Here is a 20494-nt window from a genome sequence, read left to right as displayed (position 1 = left end):
TATGGTCTATTGTAACTTAGAAAAAAACGAAACCCAGCACTAACTCCACAACGTTTAAACCTCCTTACGCAGGAATATAAACAACAATTTCAGCATCAAAAATGCTCATTAAGTTTTCAGTACTGCTTTCAAAGTTCATTAATCATATCCTCAGTTTATAATTACTTGATGTGTCTGTTTGTATGCTAGTTCAGGTGAATTGATGTTTGAGCCTGGGGACATGGAAGCTGTGATAGCAGTCAATATCCTGGATGACATCATCCCAGAAGAGGAAGAATGTTTTAAAGTGTGGCTGAAAAACCCCAAAGGAGGTGCAGAGATTGGTGTTCACAGTTTTGTTACCATAATTATTCCTTCCAACGACAATGCCTATGGAGTCATTGCATTTGCTCAGGTAAAATTTATAGGGTAAATCATTAAAATATGTATATATAATTTCTGAATACCAGAACACAAACATATTAAAACAGCATGTTACAGGATTCTTTTGCTAAAGTCTTGTATCAACCTGAGACAGAAGGTCTTTGATTTCCATTTAGCATTGTTACTTGGTTATACAGATGACAGGAAATAGAAACTCAGTTCCAGTCTGTTCCTATTGTGTCATTTTTATAATCCCCTTATGTTTAGAGTAACCCATTATTTTGTCAGTTTAATTTTGCAGCAATCTAAAAATTCAGTTTTCAGATGGCATATATGATATCATCATAATCTCTACAAACTGGTTAATCAGGGGAATTCAGTAAAGATTCTATTCCTCTAAAATAGATACTAATTGAGTTATGCCACATGACGAGCCCATCTGCCTGAACAAAATAATAACTTTGGAGAAAATGTCAGACTGAAGGCATTATTTGGGGTGTTTGATTCTTAAATAATCAAATACTGTAGAAGTTATCTAAACAGATACATGTACTAAATGCATAGTGAAGATACAAAACACAGAAGAATCATTACTGAAATTAAACATTGCATCTGGACTTGTGTGAGGAGGATGAGTAATAGTAAAGTAACAGCAGTAAAAATATGTCTGTCTTGAAAGTCTACATGTTCATTACCTGCTTCACATGATTTGGACATAAAACACTGTACTAAAAAAAGCTAACAAAAATAATTGATTTTTTTGCTTTAGGATAAAGAGGTCTGACATTTCAAATTCCTATGTTTATGAAATTTGAGCCTGTTGAGTACCTCTTCCTATTAAGATACATAAATTTAATCAATAGACTTGCATTTAGCTGCTTAAAAGTAGATTAATTTATTGATGCCCAATGTCTCTGGCCCCCTTTGAATGCTCTGTTCCCTAAAGAAAATTTTCTTTCTAAGAAAATAATGCTTTGGTTCTGCTGCTGTATGTTTTTCAGAGTTCTTTATTTAAGCAAGTTGAAGAAGTGGAACAGGACAGCTTGATCACCCTGAATATTGAACGTTTAATAGGAACATATGGACGAGTTACAGTAGAATGGATCGCTAATGGGAGCATAAGTGATATATTTCCAGCTTCAGGAATGGTATTTAATAATAACTGTTATTGGGGAAGCACTTACTGTGTTGTCTCAGCCAATAAATACAGATGTACTGAGTGAGAAGGACAGTACACGTTTGATTGGCCCACTTTTCCATTAATTCCTGCTTCCTTGTCCTTTCCTGTGATTCTGGTGGTTTGCACTTCTGGCTGGCACATAATACTGCAATATCACTCTAACACTTCTAGAACCTGATATTGCAATGCTGTCCAGGCACTGGAATTGTGTATCTGTAGTATCCTGTTCCCATCTTCCTTTCTTCTGCTGTGAGATTCAGGTACTATGTCAAACTATTTGCATAGGTGGGAAGCTGGGAGTCTTTGCTCTTTGTCCTGACCTTCTCAATACAATGGAGAACTTAAATGGCCCTGCAGAACATGGCAAGTCCCAGTTTTCTGTGTTTCTGAGATTTTTGGATTCCCAGCCATGTAAACCCCATGTTTCCTGCCAGCCAAAGCTCTTCATATGCCTTAGAACCAGCAGGAGCCAGTTTCTGTAAGTTAAAATCCTCCACCTTGTGGCCATCTGTAGCAGACACAAAGCCTGAAAAAAAAAAAGAAAAATAAATGGGTGGGAAATTAAGGATGCCAAAACAATCAAACTGAAATTGTTAGAGTACTCCTTGAGCATTCCAGCTAAATCCTACACGATTTCACTGCATAGGTTTGTAGGCAAGACGAGTCAGAAAGGTATAATGTTCAGTGGAAATTTTTGTTTATCCTATACAGTATGTGTAGTCCAAGTGTTTATAGACACATCTTCTTTGTTGAGAAAGACCTAATCAAGTGGTGGACCCTTTGAATTTAAAAATAAGAATGTAGATAGACAAAGCATGTATCAATCATTTTGTCTAAAGAAGAAACATAAAAAGTTGAGTAGCCACTTCTTCACATAGCAATGATTTTAATAGATATTATATGTTCATCCTTCTTTTGATATGTATATGTGTGGTGTGTTGACCTTGGCTGTATAACAAACCCTCACGTAGTTCTCTCTTAACTCCCCCATCTCAGCAGGATGAGGAGAAAATAAGGAGAAAAAGCTTGAGATAAAGGCTGTTTAATAAGAAAAGCAAAACCCATTGTCTACCTGGATTTCTCCAAGGTTTTTGATACAGCTTGCCATAGCCGCCTTCTAAATAAACTTATGTGTTATTGCTGCCCCCAGGGAGTGATGGTAAATAGCTCCTTTTTGAACTGACAGCCTGTCACAAGTGTGGTCCCTCAGGGATAAATATTGGGCCCAACAGTGTTTAATATGTCCATAAGTGATGTGGGTGATGAGATAAGGTATACTCTGATGAAGTTTGACAATGATACCAAACGAAGTGAGGGAGTGGACACTTTGGAGAGCTACCCAGCAGGAGGACCTGGGTAGGCTGGAAGATCCATCAGGAACAAATGTTACACTATGGAAAACATAATCCAGGAGTGCACCACCCACTGGGATCTATCCTGACTGGGGATTAGCTCTGGGGAATGGGACCTGGCAGTCCTGCTGGTCGATAAACTCGTTATAAGTGAACACTGAGGCAATCCACCAGGATGTTTCTGGGTTGCATCCACAAGGCCACCCCCAGCAGCGATGCAGCAGTCATTAGCCCACTCTACTGAGCACTGGTTGGGCTACCCCTGGAATTCTGTGTTCTGTGTTCATTTTTGGTCCCCTCTATGGAAAATAGGACAGGCTGGTGAGGGTCCAGAGCTGGCCGCAAGTGTGGTTAGAGGTCTGGGAAGACTGTCATATGAGGAAAGGCTGAGAGAACTGTTCAGCCTTGAGAGAAGAAGGTTATGGGGAGACCTTATGTTCAGACCATGTTTCAGTATTTAAAAGGTGGTTACAAAGGAGGAGACTTACTTTTTACGAAGTGTCACATTGAAAAGACAAGGGATAAGGGATGCAAGTTACTCCTGGGGATATTCTCATTGGACATAAGAGGAAAATTTTTCACCATGAGAACAATCATCCATTGGAATAAACCTCCCATGGAAGTTGTGTACTCCCAAAAACTGACACTTTTAAGATTGAACTGGACAGGATGCTGAGCCATCTTGTTTAGACTGTGGTGCTGCCAAGAATGATTGTGCCAGATGATCCTTGAAGTCCCTTCCAACCTTGTATTCTGTGATTCTATAAGACATGTATGTGTGTATATATATGCGTTTTATAACTGATAAGAGTTTACAGAATAAAACTGTAAGTGTAATGACACTGAGAAGAAATTTGACTTTTTTTTCCCCCTTCCCTCTAAAACTTTAGATTACATTTTCAGAAGGTCAGGCCCTGTCCACAATCACCCTGACAATTCTCGCGGACAGTGTTGCAGAACTTTCAGAGGCAGTGGAAATCACACTCACCCATGTTACCACTGTGGGTGTTCAAGATACCACAAAAGGAGCTGTCATAGATCCTGAAAGGGCAAGAGCTGTACTTAGCATTTTACCCAGTGACTCTCTACATGGTGTGATTGAGTGGCATATGGAGTCTCTCTTTGTTAAAGTCACAGAACCAGAAGGTAAGTCTGTTTCTTGATTCTTAGGAAAGAATGTATGTTTTTTCAAAGTCAGCATCGTTGTAGTTATAACACTTGTTATATATATCATCTATATCTATATCTATCTATCTATCTATCTCCCTTAAAATATGTAACTATGCTGTTTTACTACACACATTTTATGCTGTATTTCACATTGCATATATAAATATTCTCCAGCCATTCTTGTTTAAGAGGTAAGTTGCAAATCACTAATGCATAAAATAATTCTGTTTATATAAAAGGCAGAAGTTGTCCATTTAATGGGATTGCTGTATTTAAAATATAATTTAAAATAATTTACATAGAAAGACTTTCCTCTTGAAGTGGCTCAAAAAGAGGTCAGAGGGGAAGGAAGGAAGCAGAGCAGGAGTGAATCCCACTTCAAGAAAAAGGTGGTGTTTTTCTGCTTAGAGCTGCATGTTTGATTTGTTTTTCCTTCAAGGCACAAGTTGAAAAGGATCTCCCAGGCAGTTGGCCAGAGGAGAATTGCCATGATGCTCAGGCTTCTTCCCTCTCTCCTGGCTCAGGGAGCTAGCTGGCATTCTTTGGTGCTCTTCCCGCAGCTATCTGATGGGCTAGTCATACGTTAACAGCTCAATTAGAATTTTCTAATTATTTAATATTCTGTCCATATTAACAAATTACATATACAAAAAATGCATTTTCCATCAGAATATACTATCACCAGTAAAGCATTCTAACCAGTTCTATTTTCAGGTGCATTGACATTGCCCTTTTTTTAGCCCCTGGAAGTAATGTAAAGGGATTCTGTTGGTTTCTTACACAAACACACACATTATAAACATTTATACTTTGAAGTTAGGATTCAAGGAAGGTTCCTAGCTCCCCCTGGTTGCACAGGTTTTTTTCCAATCTTTATCTGTTGTATTTTAATGAATTATACACAAGATACTATCTGTGAAATAATATCTAGTTACAGTAACTGGTTTGAAGTACAAACCTGTTTACATTTTATCTGTTTCTATTTCTCCAGTCATAAATGCAGCACTTTTAGCCAGATTATGTGTTCCACCATTTATTGGATAAAATTACAAATCTACCTTCGCAAAAGGTTGCTGAGCCTGACAGATACAAGTCTATTTAACTTCTTCAATATTTGATTTAAGAAAATGTGATGTTTACAGCCAGAATGACTGCTCTCAATGCCACTTTCTGTGTTAGAATCAATAGTGATGGCCTAGGCATGAAAGGCCAGGCAAAGTATTGAAATGGAAGTTTTGAAGGAAAACCAAATAAAAATAGACGTGTTGAAGTAATAATTTGTGTAACACACATATCAAACTGTAGATATTCCGTATTTTATTCTTCTTCTAGATCCAGTTTTTAAATGCACAGTACCTCTAGATGTAGGTACTGTTTTGTGTATTTACAACACTTGTGTGTGCTCATCTGCTTGAGCCCTGGTATTATCCAAGTACTGTTGTGTTGCCGGGCAGAATTGAAGTGGGGTCTAGCAAGCAGCTCCAGTAGTTAGGTGAGCTGAAAATCAAGCAGGGCAAGGGTTAAAAGGGGGTTCCATAGGGCTCCATCCTAGTCCCAGTTCTCCTCAACATCTTCATGAATGACTTGGATGCAGGACTCTTAGGAATATGAAGTTTGCTGGCAACATTAAATTGGGAGGAGCGGTTGACTCTGTTGAGGGCAGAGAGGCCCTGAAGAGAGACTTCAACAAATTAGAGAGACTTTGGAAAATCAGAGCACTGGGCAATCACCAAGTGCATGAAGTTCAACAAGGGAAAGTGCTGATTCTGCACTTGGGATGGGGCAACCCTGGATGTATGGACAGACTGGGGAGTGTGAGGCCGGAAAGCAGTGCCATGGAAAGGAACCTGGGGGTCCTGGTTGATGGCAAGTTGAATATGAGTCAGCAGTGCCCTGGCAGCCAGGAGGGCCAAGCGTGTCCTGGGGGGCATCAGGGACAGCATCACCAGCCGGGCAAGGGAGGGGACTGTCCCCTCTGCTCTGCACTGGGGCAGCCTCACCTTGAGTGCTGGGGGCGGTTTTGGTCACTGCAGTATAAGGAAGACATTAAACTATTAGACAGCATGCAGGGGAGAGCCATGAGGATGGTGAAGACTTTGAGGTAAAGCCGTATGTGGAACGGCTGAGGTCACTTGGTCTGTTCAGCCTGAAGAACAGAAGACTGAGGGGAGACCCCATTGCCGTCTACAACTTCCTTGTGAGGGGAAGAGGAGGGGCAGACAGTGGTCACTGCACTCTCTGGTGCCCAGTGACAGAACTCTAGTAAATTGCATGAAGCTGAGTTCAGGCAGTTTAGGTTGGATATGAGGAAAAGGTTTTTTACCCAGATTGTGGCTGAGCACCAGAACAGGGTCCCCAGGGAAATGTCCACAGTACCAAGCCTATCTGAGTTCAAGAAGTGTTTGGACAATTCTCTCAGGCCCATGGTGTGATTCTTGGAGTATCCTGTGCGGGGCCAGGAACTGGACTCCGATGATGCTGATGGGTCCTTTCCAGTTCAGCATATTCTATGATTGCAAAACAATCACGTCTTGCATTTTTTTCCTCTCCTTACTATAGGGCAGCAGAATTCAACTACTGTTACCCTACAAATTGTTCGAGAACAAGGATTTGTCGGGGATCTTGCAGTTCAGTTGAGCACTGCACCGAACTTTGAACTCCCCCCCTCCAACCGAGCAACAGAGAATGAGGATTATATACTGGAAAAGAAAACAGTCATTATGGCAGAGAATGCAACAACAATTTCTGTCACAGTCACTATTTTGCCTGTGAGTAGCCTAACAACTTCTTTAGCTATTAATATCTTTTGAAGAAAGGGAAATGGTACTTTATAGTAGTAGTATGACTTAATATTCTAGAAATGGTTGTGCTGGAACTCTTGCAGTGACCTCTTTCAAAAAATCTTGAGCACTCATCACTCAGAATGAGCCAAATTCTTTGTTTTATTATATTTTATTGTATTTTATTTATATTATATAAAATTTACTTACAATAATGACAAAAGAAAAAAATTATGCATATTCTTTAAATATATTTAGAATGGAGATACTGATTTTCAAGTTAAGGCTTGGTTTCTGAGATCTAGCTGACTTTCTTCTAGGTAGCAGTAACAGTTGACAGCCAGCACTGCTTTCCACTGTTCTTGCAGATCTGGAATCTGACTGTCAGCTTCAATATCAAAATCTCAGCAAAAGCAGTCTGTTTCATCTTTCATATAGTATGAAGCAAGGGATTGGTTATATGGCCCCAAATGCTGAGAAGTTTTGAACAGTAAACAACCTTCAAGTAGTCATCTTTCTGCATGTATTATAAATTTACAATGTTTCATTAAAAAAAAAAAGACATTTAAAAATTTTTTTTCAGGACAACGTTCCAGAATTACAGGAAGGATTTATAATCAATATTACTGATGTGCAGCTGATCACTTCTTCCTCTGGAGGTCAACCAAGTGTGAAGAGGCTTGGATTAGAAATAGCTGAAATAACAATTGAAGAAAACGATGATGCCAGGGGAATATTTAATTTTAATGTTACAAAGGTAAATAAGTCTGAATGAAAAATATGTAAAGTGGCATTCCAGCAAGACAGTCTGATTTCTCAGATGACTTCTGAAAATGTTCTGATAGGCTTTGTGATACTAAATTGTTCTGGATAAAATGGCCAGATACCTGACAAACAATTCTTTCTTAAGAGGTTCATCACAAATAATACACAAAATTTATTAGGGAGCTGGCAGTGCTGAAACCACTGTCATAAAATGAGATCTCAGGAGGTCATCTAATCCAGATTTTTGCTCAGAGCAAGGTCAATGCAAAATCCACAGCGTTTTACAAATAGTTATGTATTTCTTCATTTATTTTTAACTGCAAGTCAACTTGGAAAAAAAAGAAAAAGAAACAGTTTGTTGAGGCACTCAGCAGTTTCTTTTTGAATGTACAGGATATCACTGGAGCTGTTTCTGGTTATGAGGTACCACCACCACAGAATGTACTGAAACTCCCAGTTGTTCGACAGGGTGGGAGATTTGGGTCAGCAGCTCTGTACTGGGAAGCCATTCATTCAACTGCCAGCTTTGAAGACTTCACACCATCATTTGGAAACCTTACATTTGCAGATGGGCAGGTATGCACTTGTTGAAAGTTTACTTGACTTTGGGTTACCAGCTTAAGATTTTTGTGTGTTTTCCTTTAGCAGAATTTTCACTGAAAACATATTACTTATGGCCTTACGTATGTGAATGATGCTCCCAACTTCAGTTCTTTAACATGGAATACCAGGATATTCATAAGCGTTGACCAAATAGGCTTGTGTGTCTTGAATACTTTGGCAAGTGAGAACATAACTTCTAACAATAAACCCTGTTACAATGAAAATCTGTAGCATAATCCATCTTCACTATAAATTCTTAGGATAAGCTCACATGTTTTCTTAGCTGTGTGTTACACATAGTTTTAAATTTCATGCTGCATCTGAGAATACTTAGTGTACACAAGGGATTTTGATTGCAAGTGGCTATAATCGGTCTTTGGCAAAAGGAAGGATATACATAGTGTGTAGAATGTTGTCTGAATATTTACAATATTGTCAACCTTCACTTTCTATTGAGTACCAAAGCAAAGCAGTCTGCTGGTTTTACCAAATAAGATTTACATTGATGGACTTAAAAACCACTATTGAAATTATGTCTTCTTATTATAAATATGCAAGTATAAGAAGAAAAATGAATAAGTAAACAATGTCTATCTACTAGATACAACTTGCCTATTTTAGATTTTTTTTTTTTCAAACAATTCACAGAATATTATAAATGAAACTTTTTTTTTTTTTTTTCTTTTTAACATTTCTTCAGGCTACAGGAGAAATAGAAATTACAATCATAGATGACAATGAAGTTGAATTTCTTGAGATATTCAAAATTGCCCTGGTGAGGGTAACAGGTGGTGCAAGACTTGGGAATGACACCTTGGTAACTGTCGCTATTCCACCAAATGATTCCCCTGTTGGGGTATTCGGGTTTGAAGAAAAGAAAGTGAGTTTGATTTAGGTTGCGCTCTTTTCTGATAAGGTTGGATAGTGGGTTTGTGTCGCTAGCACATAGCTGATTTTTGTAAGTTTTCTCTGCAGTGGAAAACATGATTTCATTGGAAGGATATTAGTGCGTGTCTTCATCTAGCTGTGTAAGATGGTAGTAACAGTGAAAGCGCTGCTGCGTAAATACAGATTTCTGCATGACTGAATCAGTTTATTTCACCATACTAACAATATGGACAATAAACATACTACATCCTAGGTAGTATTTTTTTGTGGTTTGTATAATAATCTGCATTACTGAAAGTAAAATTTGGAAAGAAATTATAAAACATATCTCATCTTAGTTCTTGCAGTACTTCTGTTCTCCATTTAGCTGGTGCCGAGACTGCTGGTGACACCATCTGTAATTGCTTTGAATCACAGAGCATAGAGGCCTTGCTATCAGAATTCAACACACTCCTTAAACCTGTTACCTTCTGTTCCGGTTTGGCCAAATTTAGAAATATATCCTCTGAGAGAACGCACAACCACCCCTCCCCCACCAGGTTTCCTCAAAGGAAAGTGAAGGAGATAAAAACTATTTATTTAACAAACACATGGGAAAGGAAAATAATGCTAAATAACAAAATCTCTTGTTGTTGAGAAAAAACCTGGGAAAGTGTTAGAGTCCTCCCTTTGGTCTCCTTGGAGCTGGGGCTTGGCCCAGGGCCAGGCCCTCTGTGCCCGGTGGAAAGTCCTCCCGATGTGCTCTGATGTTACAGCAATCAAGCAGTCCAGTAGAAAAGGGAGAAAATCCAAAATTCCAGGGAAGGAAAAATTCAACTCTCAGTCTCTCTCCGGAGAAAAAGCAGCTGAACCACTGGCCAAAAAAACTGACCTGGGAGCAGCAAGCCGGGTGCTTCCTCCCTCCCCTGCTGCAGCTGGGAAAACCAATTGCTATCTGTGTGTGACCTTGAACAAGCTGCAAACTGCTTTGAAAAAGTCTTGCTCAGTTTTTTTCCTTCCCCCTCTCAGGCTCAGTTTAGAGGCATAGAAAGACACAAAAATTAATTTCTGGGCATAGGCAGTGATATGGGATCACATCATAAGGTCACCCCAAGACACTTTCCTGTTCATTTTCACTCTTATTGTTCAGCACTGTCATTGATTATATTTTTTGTTGTTTATCTCAAACATGTATCCATGTCTTTTGACATTATCGATACAGCTTTTGACTTTTCAAGCAGCCTTTCCCACATTCTCCTTCTTTTTGTCCATCAGGTAACAGTGAAGGAACCTCAGACACTTGATGACTCTGCTGCAGTTGTTTTGCTCAATGTAAGTCGAAGTCAGGGAGGACAAGGAGCAGTTAAAGTGTTATGGATCCTCGACGAAGCAGCCAGATATGATCTGACCCCTCTAAATGGTACCCTTCATTTCAATGAGGTATTTCAGACATTGCAATAACTTATTTACTATTAGATTTATAAATACTTTCTTCTAGTTGTGTGTGTTTGTATGGTTTTTGTTATATGTTTATAGAAGTAGGGGGTTACTAAGTATTATACACTAGAAAAGGTCAGTTTGAACTGGTGGGATTAGAAATATTCAGGCTTTTTTCAAGCTGTAAAGGAAAGCTGACATGCTGTTTTAATTCAGCATAATGTAATCATCCAGAAGGTAGCTCTTCAAATCTCTTTTGTTTTTACAATTAAGAAAGAGGAATTGAAATCTACTGAATGTGAATAATGGCTACAGAAACACTTATTCCACTACAGTATCAGTCATCTTAAAATTTATATTGAAAAGGTGAGAAAGATAAATAAATGCTCAAAATCTGCAGATTTAAAAAAAACCCCACCTTAATAACTTTCAAACTGGACAGTGTTATTTGATTTCATTATATTTCATATAATTATAAATATAATTCATTATATTTCAAGTTAAAACTCTGAAATCAGAGTCAAAATATTGGATACCAATACTATGTTAATATTGATCTTTTACAGTCTACTCAAAATATTTAATGAAAAGAAGTATTTTAACAAAGCATAATCTATTTTCTCTCGGTACAAGCTTGTTCATCATTAAATAAATATGCATGCTGGTTGTTTTATTTTGAATCAGCTGGAAAATAGATTTTTTTTTTTTCTGGTAAGGCCATCAGTATTTGGCAAAGTTTAGTTATACTTCCTTTACTGGTTGGCTTTGACATTTTGTCCTGAACTTTCATACATGCTTAAGTATAAGCATACAACTATATATGCATGGTATACTAAATTTATACAATGTGTATGCCACTTCCCACTGACAAAAATATGGATTAGGCAGAAATGCGACTAATATATCTAATCTCAATAATATGTTAATCCTTAGAATATGTGTGAACTATTGAATATGTGTTTCCTGATGGAAAAGATTTTGTATAGAAAGTTTCCTCTAAGCTGAAAACATCTATGTGAATAAAATTTCAAAGGAGTTTCAGTTGTTATTGAGTTGAAAATAGTGAGGGCATTTTTAGGGTGACACACAATGTTTGAGAGACAATTTTTACTGTTTATTAATCTGTGAGAAAAAATTTTAGCCAGATCAGAAATTTGATATTTTAAAAATACTAGAGGATATGTCAAGCATTCTTAACATTTGATATGTTAAAAAAAATACTGTTTTTAATACAGTATTTTGTTTATTTTTATTTAATATATATCCATATCTTTCTGGTCTTTACGTGATGCAGGCTGAGTCCCAGAAGCTGATTGTTTTACACGTGATACAAGATGGTCTGCTGGAGGGGAATGAAACATTTACCATTCACCTAGTCTCTACTGGTGATGCAGAGATATCCCCTGTAAATGGTAAAGAGTTAATTCAGTATCTTCTGGTTTTAGATATTCCATATGACAACTATTCTAAGTCCGTTCATATTACTTAGTCTGCAGTGCTTAAGTATTTTGTGCGCAGCTAGTTGGTCACAATTTTGAATGCCAGTCTTTTTCCCTAAGTCCCTTGTCTGAAGAAGTCCTAGAGAGTTCCACAGGCCCTCTGTGAAGGTGATGCTTAACCACTCATGTCACAAAATTTACCAAAGGGAGCTCATTGCTTAGTTTTCATTTACCATGAGAAGCATTGTTCTCTTCATAGGTGTTGCAACCATCATTATCATGGGAGATGAAGGAGCTTCTGGGGTGGTTGGGATTGCCCATTCATCCAAGCATGTTTTGATTGGAGAACCTTCAGGAAATTATAATGGAACTGCTCTTATTAGGTGAGTACATCTCTCATTTTTCAAAGAAAGGACAACAGCCCAGATTCAAAAGTTATAAGACTTCACATTGGGCAAGAATTTATTGAGTACCGCATTTTATCATCATTTCTATAATCAGAACTATTTTAAAAAGTTAGGTGATTGGTTTTAAAGAAGGGCAGAATATACCACATGTATGTCATTTCAGTATTACTGGGGAGGTCCAAATATTCCTCTTTGTCTTCAAGTTATTTACAACATTGATGTACCAAAGGAAAGAGGATCTTAATCAAAGGAAAGGGGTAAGGAAATGTGACATTTGAAGGTGCTTTGTGCTTTCCAGAATTTGATTCAAGATTTGTGCCTGAATAGTATTTCAGCAAATTGCTATGTTCTAGCATAAACAATATGGGAATTTTTGGTGGAAACAAGATGCAATTGTTTTATTCAGTCAACTGAAAACAGAATGAAGAGTTTTAGATTCTTAGAAGAATCTTCTAAGAGCATTGGAAAAAAATATTATGACACTTTCCTTTGATAAACCAGCAAATATAAGCAACAGAACAGCTTCTAGTACTGGCCCAAGAAGCCCAAAAGACAAAATGATGCTTTGTGCAAGAAGTAGCTTTAGATCACGTTACGTGCAGAATGTGCCGACAAATCTTTATGGTGACTTAATTTCACCAAGCCTGATGTTATTTAGTAGGGTTTTAGATAAGAAGCAGACAGAACATATCTCAGAAAATTTCAAAGAGGTATTCTAGTATCCTTCTGCCTTACAGAGCAAATTGCCCCTGGCATTACCCTGATGTCCAATTTCCCTTCTGTTTTGCATCTCTATCACTGGAAAAGCAGAATAGAAGCAAGAGAAATCAGTTTTCAGATCCCATCTTTGAGCTATACGTGGAAAGAAACTTGAAAGACCCCTTGGCAAAAATACAGCTTGAGATGCCTCCGAACACAGAGAAATAAAAGAGAACTTCAGAGATGTTCTGAAAATGCCTGAAAAGGGAATTCTCATGTTCTTAATAGTGATTAAGTACATTAAAACTCAAACTTTCATAGTGCTGATAACATTTCTTCCATGCACAACAGTATGATATACTATCTCTGTATTGGATATTAAATGCCAAAGGTAAAAATAAAATCTGTGTTTTTGTCCTTACCTGCAGCCTGGTACGTGGCCCAGGGATTTTTGGGGAGATCATAATCTATTGGAATATAACACCTCCTCATCAGACAGAATTTACTAAGGTATCGGGAACTTTGACCATGCGAGATAGGCAGTCTGCAGCAGTTGTTCTAATACAGGTATATAAGAGATCTGACACCAGTAGCTATTTCAACTACTTTCTTTTATTTTCTTAGGATCTTGGTTAGAAATTAGTTATACCTCTCTCCCTGGAAATTGTTTAAATACTTCTAGCTGTTGTTGGTTCTTTTCCCTAGGCTGTAGATGACAACCATCCCGAGGAGAAGCATTACTACCAGTTTCAACTAACCAGAATCAGTGATGGAGGACTCATAAATGAATCTAGCAGCACAGCAAATATTACCATGGCCGCCAGTGATTATCCATATGGAGAGTTTGCATTTGCCCGTGAACTATTGCAAACAACAGAAGACGAAATATGGGTATTGGATTAAAATTCTTTCTTATGTAAAATTACTGACAGATATCAACATTGTTGCTAGAACTATGCTCAACTTTAGAAGGAAAAGAAATCAGTCTCTAAAATGGCTGAGGCTATCTGTTAAATTATGTGTACTCTGTACTTCATAAATCAAATTATTGTTACCTGACAGAACCATTGAAAATGTGCCTTTAGAACATCTCCTAAAGACAACTGTAACAGAAAACAAAGCCATTTTTAAAAGAAAATATTCTCTTTTCCTCAGGTTAACATCACTGTTGTGCGTTCCAGTGGATCCTATGGCAGAGTGCGTCTTTGGTTTCAGATAATAAATGGGACTGCGGAGGAAGGAATGGATTTTACTCCCACAGTAAGGGAAATGGTGTTTGAACCAGAGGAGGAAAGTAAAATTATATTGATTGAAATTCATGATGATGACTTTCCTGAAGGTCCTGAATACTTTTCATTGATGATTACTGAAGTGGAACTCCAAGGAAGGTAAAGTTAAAATTCCCAATTGTTTTGTTACAAGCAGAAGAACAAACTATATTTGAATTCTGATACACCTGCATGAAGTCACTGCTAGACATTTCATCTGTTTTACTGTAAAATTTTGTAAGACAGCTATAACTGTAATCATAATAGAAAATGGATGTATGAGAAACCCAATCATTTTAACCTTAGTATAAAGATGCTGCTGATTAAGTTTTATTAAAGCTTAAAATCCATACATTAGATACAAGTTTCCAAGTTGCAAGAAATTTCTATAAAAAGATGAAATGAGAAAGACAAAATGAAAGATGCACATTTCTATGTATAAACTATTATTTTTGCAAACATAATAATATGAAAAAATGTGACAAAAGTCTTCAGTAATAACTGTCAGAAAATAAACATATTTGCAGTAATTGACAAATTGTTACACACATATCTTTATACTTCCACAAGAAGTTTAAAATGTATTTTTATGTTTTGGTCTTTTTTATGTTCTTGCAAGTGGATTTGATTTTACTGTAAGAGAGAATGGTCTACAGGTGGATCAACCTCCAATAATAGGAAGTATCTCCACAGTACGGGTCACTATTGGAAAAAATGACAATGCTGAAGGTGTCATAGAATTTGATCCAGAGTATATCCTTCTAGAGGGTAAGTTTACCTGAAGTTCTCACTGTGGTTTAGAAGATAATGCTATGGCATAAATTTTGAAATAACATAACTTCTTCTCAATTATTTTTATAGTGGAAGAGGATGCTGGATTAATCATGATTCCTGTTTTGAGAAAGCGTGGAACTTATGGCAATGTCACAGCTGATTTTCTTTCTCGAAGTATTTCTGCACTTCCTGATGGTGTTGACTATGTCATCCATAATAATTCTGTCATTTTTTGTCATGGACAGAACCAGTCTTTTATTTATATCTCTATTATAGATGATGAAGAAAGGTAATGAAATTTTCAGATATTTATTCACCAATTTACTTCTAATATGGTCCTTTTTAGCATGCACTAAAAAATCTACACATGAACGTGTACAGAGCTGGAATATAGAAACAAATTTCTGCGGTGCTAAAAAATCACCTGAGGGGGAATATCACCTAAAGGGGGAAAAAGAAGCTGTTATATTAGAGTGTCATAGTTCCTGTTAAATAATATGCAACTGAATACAGTTTTTAATTACATTATAAGAAATATTGGTGACAATAGTCCTGCTATGAATAAAATAATTTTTTGTATTTTTGTTTAACTTAACACTAGTAAAAAATGGAACATTATTTTTATTTCAGATATCACCATTCTATGAAAATAGAAGGAATCTTGTACATTGCACCTATGGAAATGATTTCTTGAGTCCTTTAAACAGATCCAGTTGGATGCATGATTGAACAACTAAGTATAGTTTTATTTTTTTTTTCTCTTAGATATCTCAGAATGTCTTTTTCTTTTTCTGGGCAGTGAATTTGCAGAGCAATTTGAAATCCAGCTGACAGGAGCCACTGGTGGAGCAGTCCTGGGGCTCCACCTGGTGAGCCAGGTCACCATTGCAAAAAGTGACTCTCCCCAGGGCATGGTCCGATTTCTCAACCAAAGCCAAATTATTCTTCCCAACCCTGATGCAACCACAACAGTGTCCCTGGTGCTGGAAAGGACTGGGCGGTTGGTGGAAGCACAGGTGGGTCTTGCCTGTCAGAGACTGAAAGTTTGCCAGTGACTTTGTCAAAAAGCTCCTGCATTTTGCTTTGAGAGCTTTCTCAGTGACTGATTTCTATTAGGATAATTACAGTTTTTTATTACACATGAATTACTTATAGTTGCAGTATAACAGAAAATGTTGCTACCCGTTTAAACTCCTTTTTCTCCTCCTGCTTGCCTTCTTTTATTATGGTATTGTGTACATTGTTCTGAACTAGCTCCTAATCCCACCAAAATTATGGTTAACTTCATGTACTACCACTAGTTTAATTCAGGAAATTGCTTACTATGAGTTTTCTAGAGTGTTTTTTTACTCTATACAGACCATTTATAAAGTGAAGGTGTAACTATAAAACATGGCAGGCCTTTTATAGTCTTGTCAAATGATTGGAAAATTTGCATTAAAAACCATGAGCTCCTCTTCTCCACATAAAAATTGCCTCTTTGACTTTTTCTAGAAGTCATTGGAGAAAAGTGGAAAACAATTAAATTACCAAAATAATAATTGTAAAGTGCTGAATATGACCTCCTTAAAAGCAATCTAATTTGTGGGAATTGCTGGAAATGCTATAGCTAATCAGGCTGAAGAAATATGAAGGATTCATAGTTTCCTTCATAATCTGAAGCATTGAAAACTTTTATGATAGAAAATGTTTATTTTCAGACTTGACCTCACACTTCAAAGGGAAATGGTTTTGATCATGAGTACTCATGTGGGAGGTTTTGCAAAACAAGTCATAAAAGGGCAGAGAAGTAGACACTGGCCTGTGTGATTCCTTCTATATGCTAAAGAAATCTTAGTTTCTTTTCTATCATCGAGAATTTAATAAACTGGCATTTTGACTAACACTACAAAATTCCCATTTGTAAATTTGCAAGTTTACTTTTCCAAAGGCTTCTATATTTTGCCCCATAGAATTAATTATGACTATTTTGTATCCTGTATTAACAGCAAAGATTTAAACATAGCTAAGTACTTTTGGAACTTATTCTGTCATTTCTCCCATTGGGATGCTATTATAACATATCACCTCTGTAAATCTGAAAATGATCTCTTCCACAGATTAATTGGGACATTTTGGGACCCAATTCAGAAGAGATTTTGTCTCCCCTGAATAGTGACATTGGTGACCCTGTGAATGGATCATTCTATTTTGAAGAAGGAGAAGGAGGTCTGAGAACAATTAATCTACAAATCTATCCTCATGATGAAGTTGAAGTTCAGGAAACCTTCATTATTCGACTGAGCCTTATGAAAGGTGAAACAGAAATAGATTCTAAGGCAAACAGCATTACACTAATAGTAAGTTATTATTGCTTCTCTTTTTTCAGAGATTTCTGTTGATATTGGTATTTATCCTGCAAAGCTTTTAAAAATGAATCACAATGATTACTGAGTCATTTGCCTTTTTTGACCTTTGTACTATTGTGGTGTATTGTGTTCAATTCTGAAAGAAAAAGGGCAGAGAATCTGTCAGTAAAAATTGGTATAAAAGCGCTGAGCTGGCTCTCTTATTTGCAATTTTCTATAGTTCTCTTTGGAAACAGCACGGATTAAGCCCACATTTCTATATGTCTATATGTTTGTCATCTGTTGTGGTTTAAACTCAGGAGGAAATTAAACCCCACTCAACTGATTCCCTTCCCCTATGCCCTCTGGTGAGAGTGAGACAAAAACCAGTGTTTCTGAGTCGAGATAAGAAAAATTTACTTGAAAACACCAATTAGATGAGAAACAAACAGTTACAGCAACAATATTAATGACAAAGGGATACAATAGAGAGTGTGATTTACACACAAAAAGGTGCTCACCACCAAAGCTCCACCAAGACAAAGACAAAATGTCTTTTTTCCCTGAGCCAGTAAAAAACAACGATGGACAAATCATACACACACATACACACACTCCTCCCCAAATCCTGAGACAGCAAAAACCAGTGATGGACAAACTCTCCAGGCTGGACCCCTTGGCCTACACCTGCACCGACCACCATCATGCGTGTGTGTGGTAGATAACAGTGATCTGGACACATCCACGGCTCCAGGCTCCAACCCCTCAGCAGCTGCAAGAAAAGTAGGACATTGTCACTCTTGACATCTTCTTCAGAGGAAAGGAGAAAATCTGACTTCTCACAGTGCAAGAGAAATGCAGATATTTTTGAGAGAAGGCAGAGTTATCAAAGACAAATTAGTGCTCTAGGGATACTACAACTAAGGAAATATTTATAAGGCTGCTACAAGAAGCCCTCAAAAAAATCTCTCCTAGAAATTGTATTTTTATTTTATTATGTGGTCTGTAAAGTGTTGATGGAATTAGCTCTTATTTGGACAGTCCCCTCAGGAAGTCAGGTCACCCCAAATTCTTGTTGCAGCTAATGGCTCACACAGATGGATATAGATGAGGTCTCTTTCCCATAGTGCTGAGTTTGCAAACTGATCGTGCGAGAAGTGTTTCTGTATACTAGCTCAAGGTGCCTGAGCATTTCTTGCTTTAGTATCAAAATATTCAGATGAAGCATTTGAAATATAACTCTTGTTTTTTTCTTCCTTGGACACGGGAACTGAAAACTGAAAAGGGGACACTCAAAACTTTCTCTGCTGTATTTAAAACTAACAGATATGTGCCCCTTTACCACCTAGCAGTGGAAATCTTAGTGGTTTGAAGAAGAATACAACTCACACTACATTTCTAGTTATTTAAATGTTTGTTTACCTTTTTTACAGATAGAGAAGTTTGGTGATCCCAATGGAATTGTACAGTTTGCTCCTGAATCATTAACTGAGATTAACTATGCAGAACCCTCAGCAGACGAAGGGCCACAAAGTATTACACTGTTTGTCAAACGATTTCAAGGCATTCTGGGGAATGTAACGGTATTCTCACTCTTCCTAGTAAACAGTATAATCTGAAATCATCCTCAATGTCAATGTATGGAAAAATATCTTATTCTGTGCTTTTCAATTGTTTGTTTCTCAAATTCGTTTTCCTAAATGTTGCCTTTTAGACTGACTTTAAGAAGGGCTTAGCCCTAGTAGTTGTGGTTTGGATAGTAAAATTCAGTCTTTCCTGGTTAGGGGAAATAAAAGAAAAACAATACTGCTGTGCTCCTCTCACTTTCTTCCTCTCCCCATTTTGATGGGAGAACAGAAGAGACCATACTTTCATAGTGAGTTTTCTTTGAGGTCATCACAATTTACTTTTTTTAGACAGAATCAGACTTCAGGTTTCTTTGAACCGTGCACATTGTTTTTTTACCTAAAGTTGTTCAGAAGTCAGCGTTTTAACAGGAACTCATTTAATTTAAAATAAATTGATCAATTAATAGAAGCATCTGCTGTGTTTAATGAGAGTTCTTCATTCCTTTCCTATGTGAGGAATACTGGAAACAGGAAAAACAGCAAGGGTATTTTGGTCTAACAATAGAAAAAAATTTGAAAAATATTCATAGATTCCACATAGTTTTACATAAATCTTCTGAAACTAGACAAGGGAAATATTTATATTCATAGTACTGTTAATGGAATAACACCCTCTTTAGTAAAATAGTTTGTGTGATAGGATATTCTTCCTATGCATACCTAAAGAAATTTTTATTTTACACATTTAAAAGCAGTCTCTTCCATATCCTGTCTATACTGAATCCTGAATACACAAGTTTCTGACATTGCAGGTAATTTTTCTTTCTTTTATGTTTCCATTTTCTGTACTCATTTCAGGTTTACTGGGAAATATGTAGTGAATCTGACATCACGGGTGACTTTCTTGAGACAGAGGGATCTGTTGTGATTGCTGATCAGCAGAGTACAGCTGAGATAATTATTTACCTGTTACCTGATGATGTTCCAGAACTGGATGAAAACTATGAGGTGAAGCTGATTGCAGTGGAAGGTGGAGCAGATTTAGACCATGAGAAAGGCGTTTCAAAGATCACAGTGTTAGCAAATGATGATCCTTATGGAGTGTTTGCCCTGTACTCTGATCAGCAGTCAGTATTGGTAGAAAAAACCTTGGATCGATATGTTCAGGTTAATGTAACTCGGCATGCTGGGGCATTTGGAGAAGTGATGGTCAAGTACCGTGTCATATCCCTTCATGAAGAAGCACTAATTGAACCTGAGAATGAGGTGGGATTCCTCACAATAAAGGATGGTGCCAGCTTTGGAGTAAAAAGAGTGCCAATAAGCAACCAGGTGTGTACTACTCTTTTAGCTCCTGTGATATCTATTGTTTTTATTTGTTTCATCAGAATACAAATAAGATAAAAAACTCTCACTAGTATCAGCTGTGAAGAAGCAGAAAAGAGAGTTTTGGTGTTATGAATTTCCTGTTTATGGAGTAGAACTGGGTTTGAAA

General features: G+C 37.2%; 1 protein-coding gene across 13 annotated transcripts in view; it reads left to right on the top strand.

The window, feature by feature from the left end:
• The window catches only part of ADGRV1 (adhesion G protein-coupled receptor V1), a 318059-nt gene that overhangs the window by 102456 nt on the left and 195109 nt on the right, over positions 1 to 20494 (top strand). For all 13 annotated transcript variants that reach the window (XR_006013577.1, XM_042012970.1, XM_042012977.1 and 10 more), the window contains 19 exons: positions 190 to 394; positions 1365 to 1511; positions 3786 to 4041; positions 6625 to 6833; positions 7429 to 7602; positions 8004 to 8186; positions 8914 to 9093; positions 10356 to 10520; positions 11812 to 11929; positions 12216 to 12339; positions 13491 to 13629; positions 13768 to 13953; positions 14218 to 14450; positions 14950 to 15098; positions 15192 to 15393; positions 15904 to 16120; positions 17204 to 17443; positions 18865 to 19014; positions 19858 to 20331. Coding sequence is in view for 12 of the 13 variants with exons in the window: in XM_042012970.1 (XP_041868904.1) it covers positions 190 to 394; positions 1365 to 1511; positions 3786 to 4041; positions 6625 to 6833; positions 7429 to 7602; positions 8004 to 8186; positions 8914 to 9093; positions 10356 to 10520; positions 11812 to 11929; positions 12216 to 12339; positions 13491 to 13629; positions 13768 to 13953; positions 14218 to 14450; positions 14950 to 15098; positions 15192 to 15393; positions 15904 to 16120; positions 17204 to 17443; positions 18865 to 19014; positions 19858 to 20331 (3751 nt within the window). In the remaining variant the exon portion in view is untranslated. The remainder of the gene's footprint in view (positions 1 to 189; positions 395 to 1364; positions 1512 to 3785; positions 4042 to 6624; positions 6834 to 7428; positions 7603 to 8003; positions 8187 to 8913; positions 9094 to 10355; positions 10521 to 11811; positions 11930 to 12215; positions 12340 to 13490; positions 13630 to 13767; positions 13954 to 14217; positions 14451 to 14949; positions 15099 to 15191; positions 15394 to 15903; positions 16121 to 17203; positions 17444 to 18864; positions 19015 to 19857; positions 20332 to 20494) is intronic.

Source organism: Corvus kubaryi, unplaced genomic scaffold (assembly GCF_017639235.1).
Source record: "Corvus kubaryi isolate FWS band 111438036 unplaced genomic scaffold, C.kubaryi_AGA036_p1.0 split1-37296, whole genome shotgun sequence".
NCBI lineage: Eukaryota > Metazoa > Chordata > Aves > Passeriformes > Corvidae > Corvus > Corvus kubaryi.
Note: the sequence above shows the minus strand (reverse complement) of the source record. Positions and strands in the feature narration are given on the sequence as shown.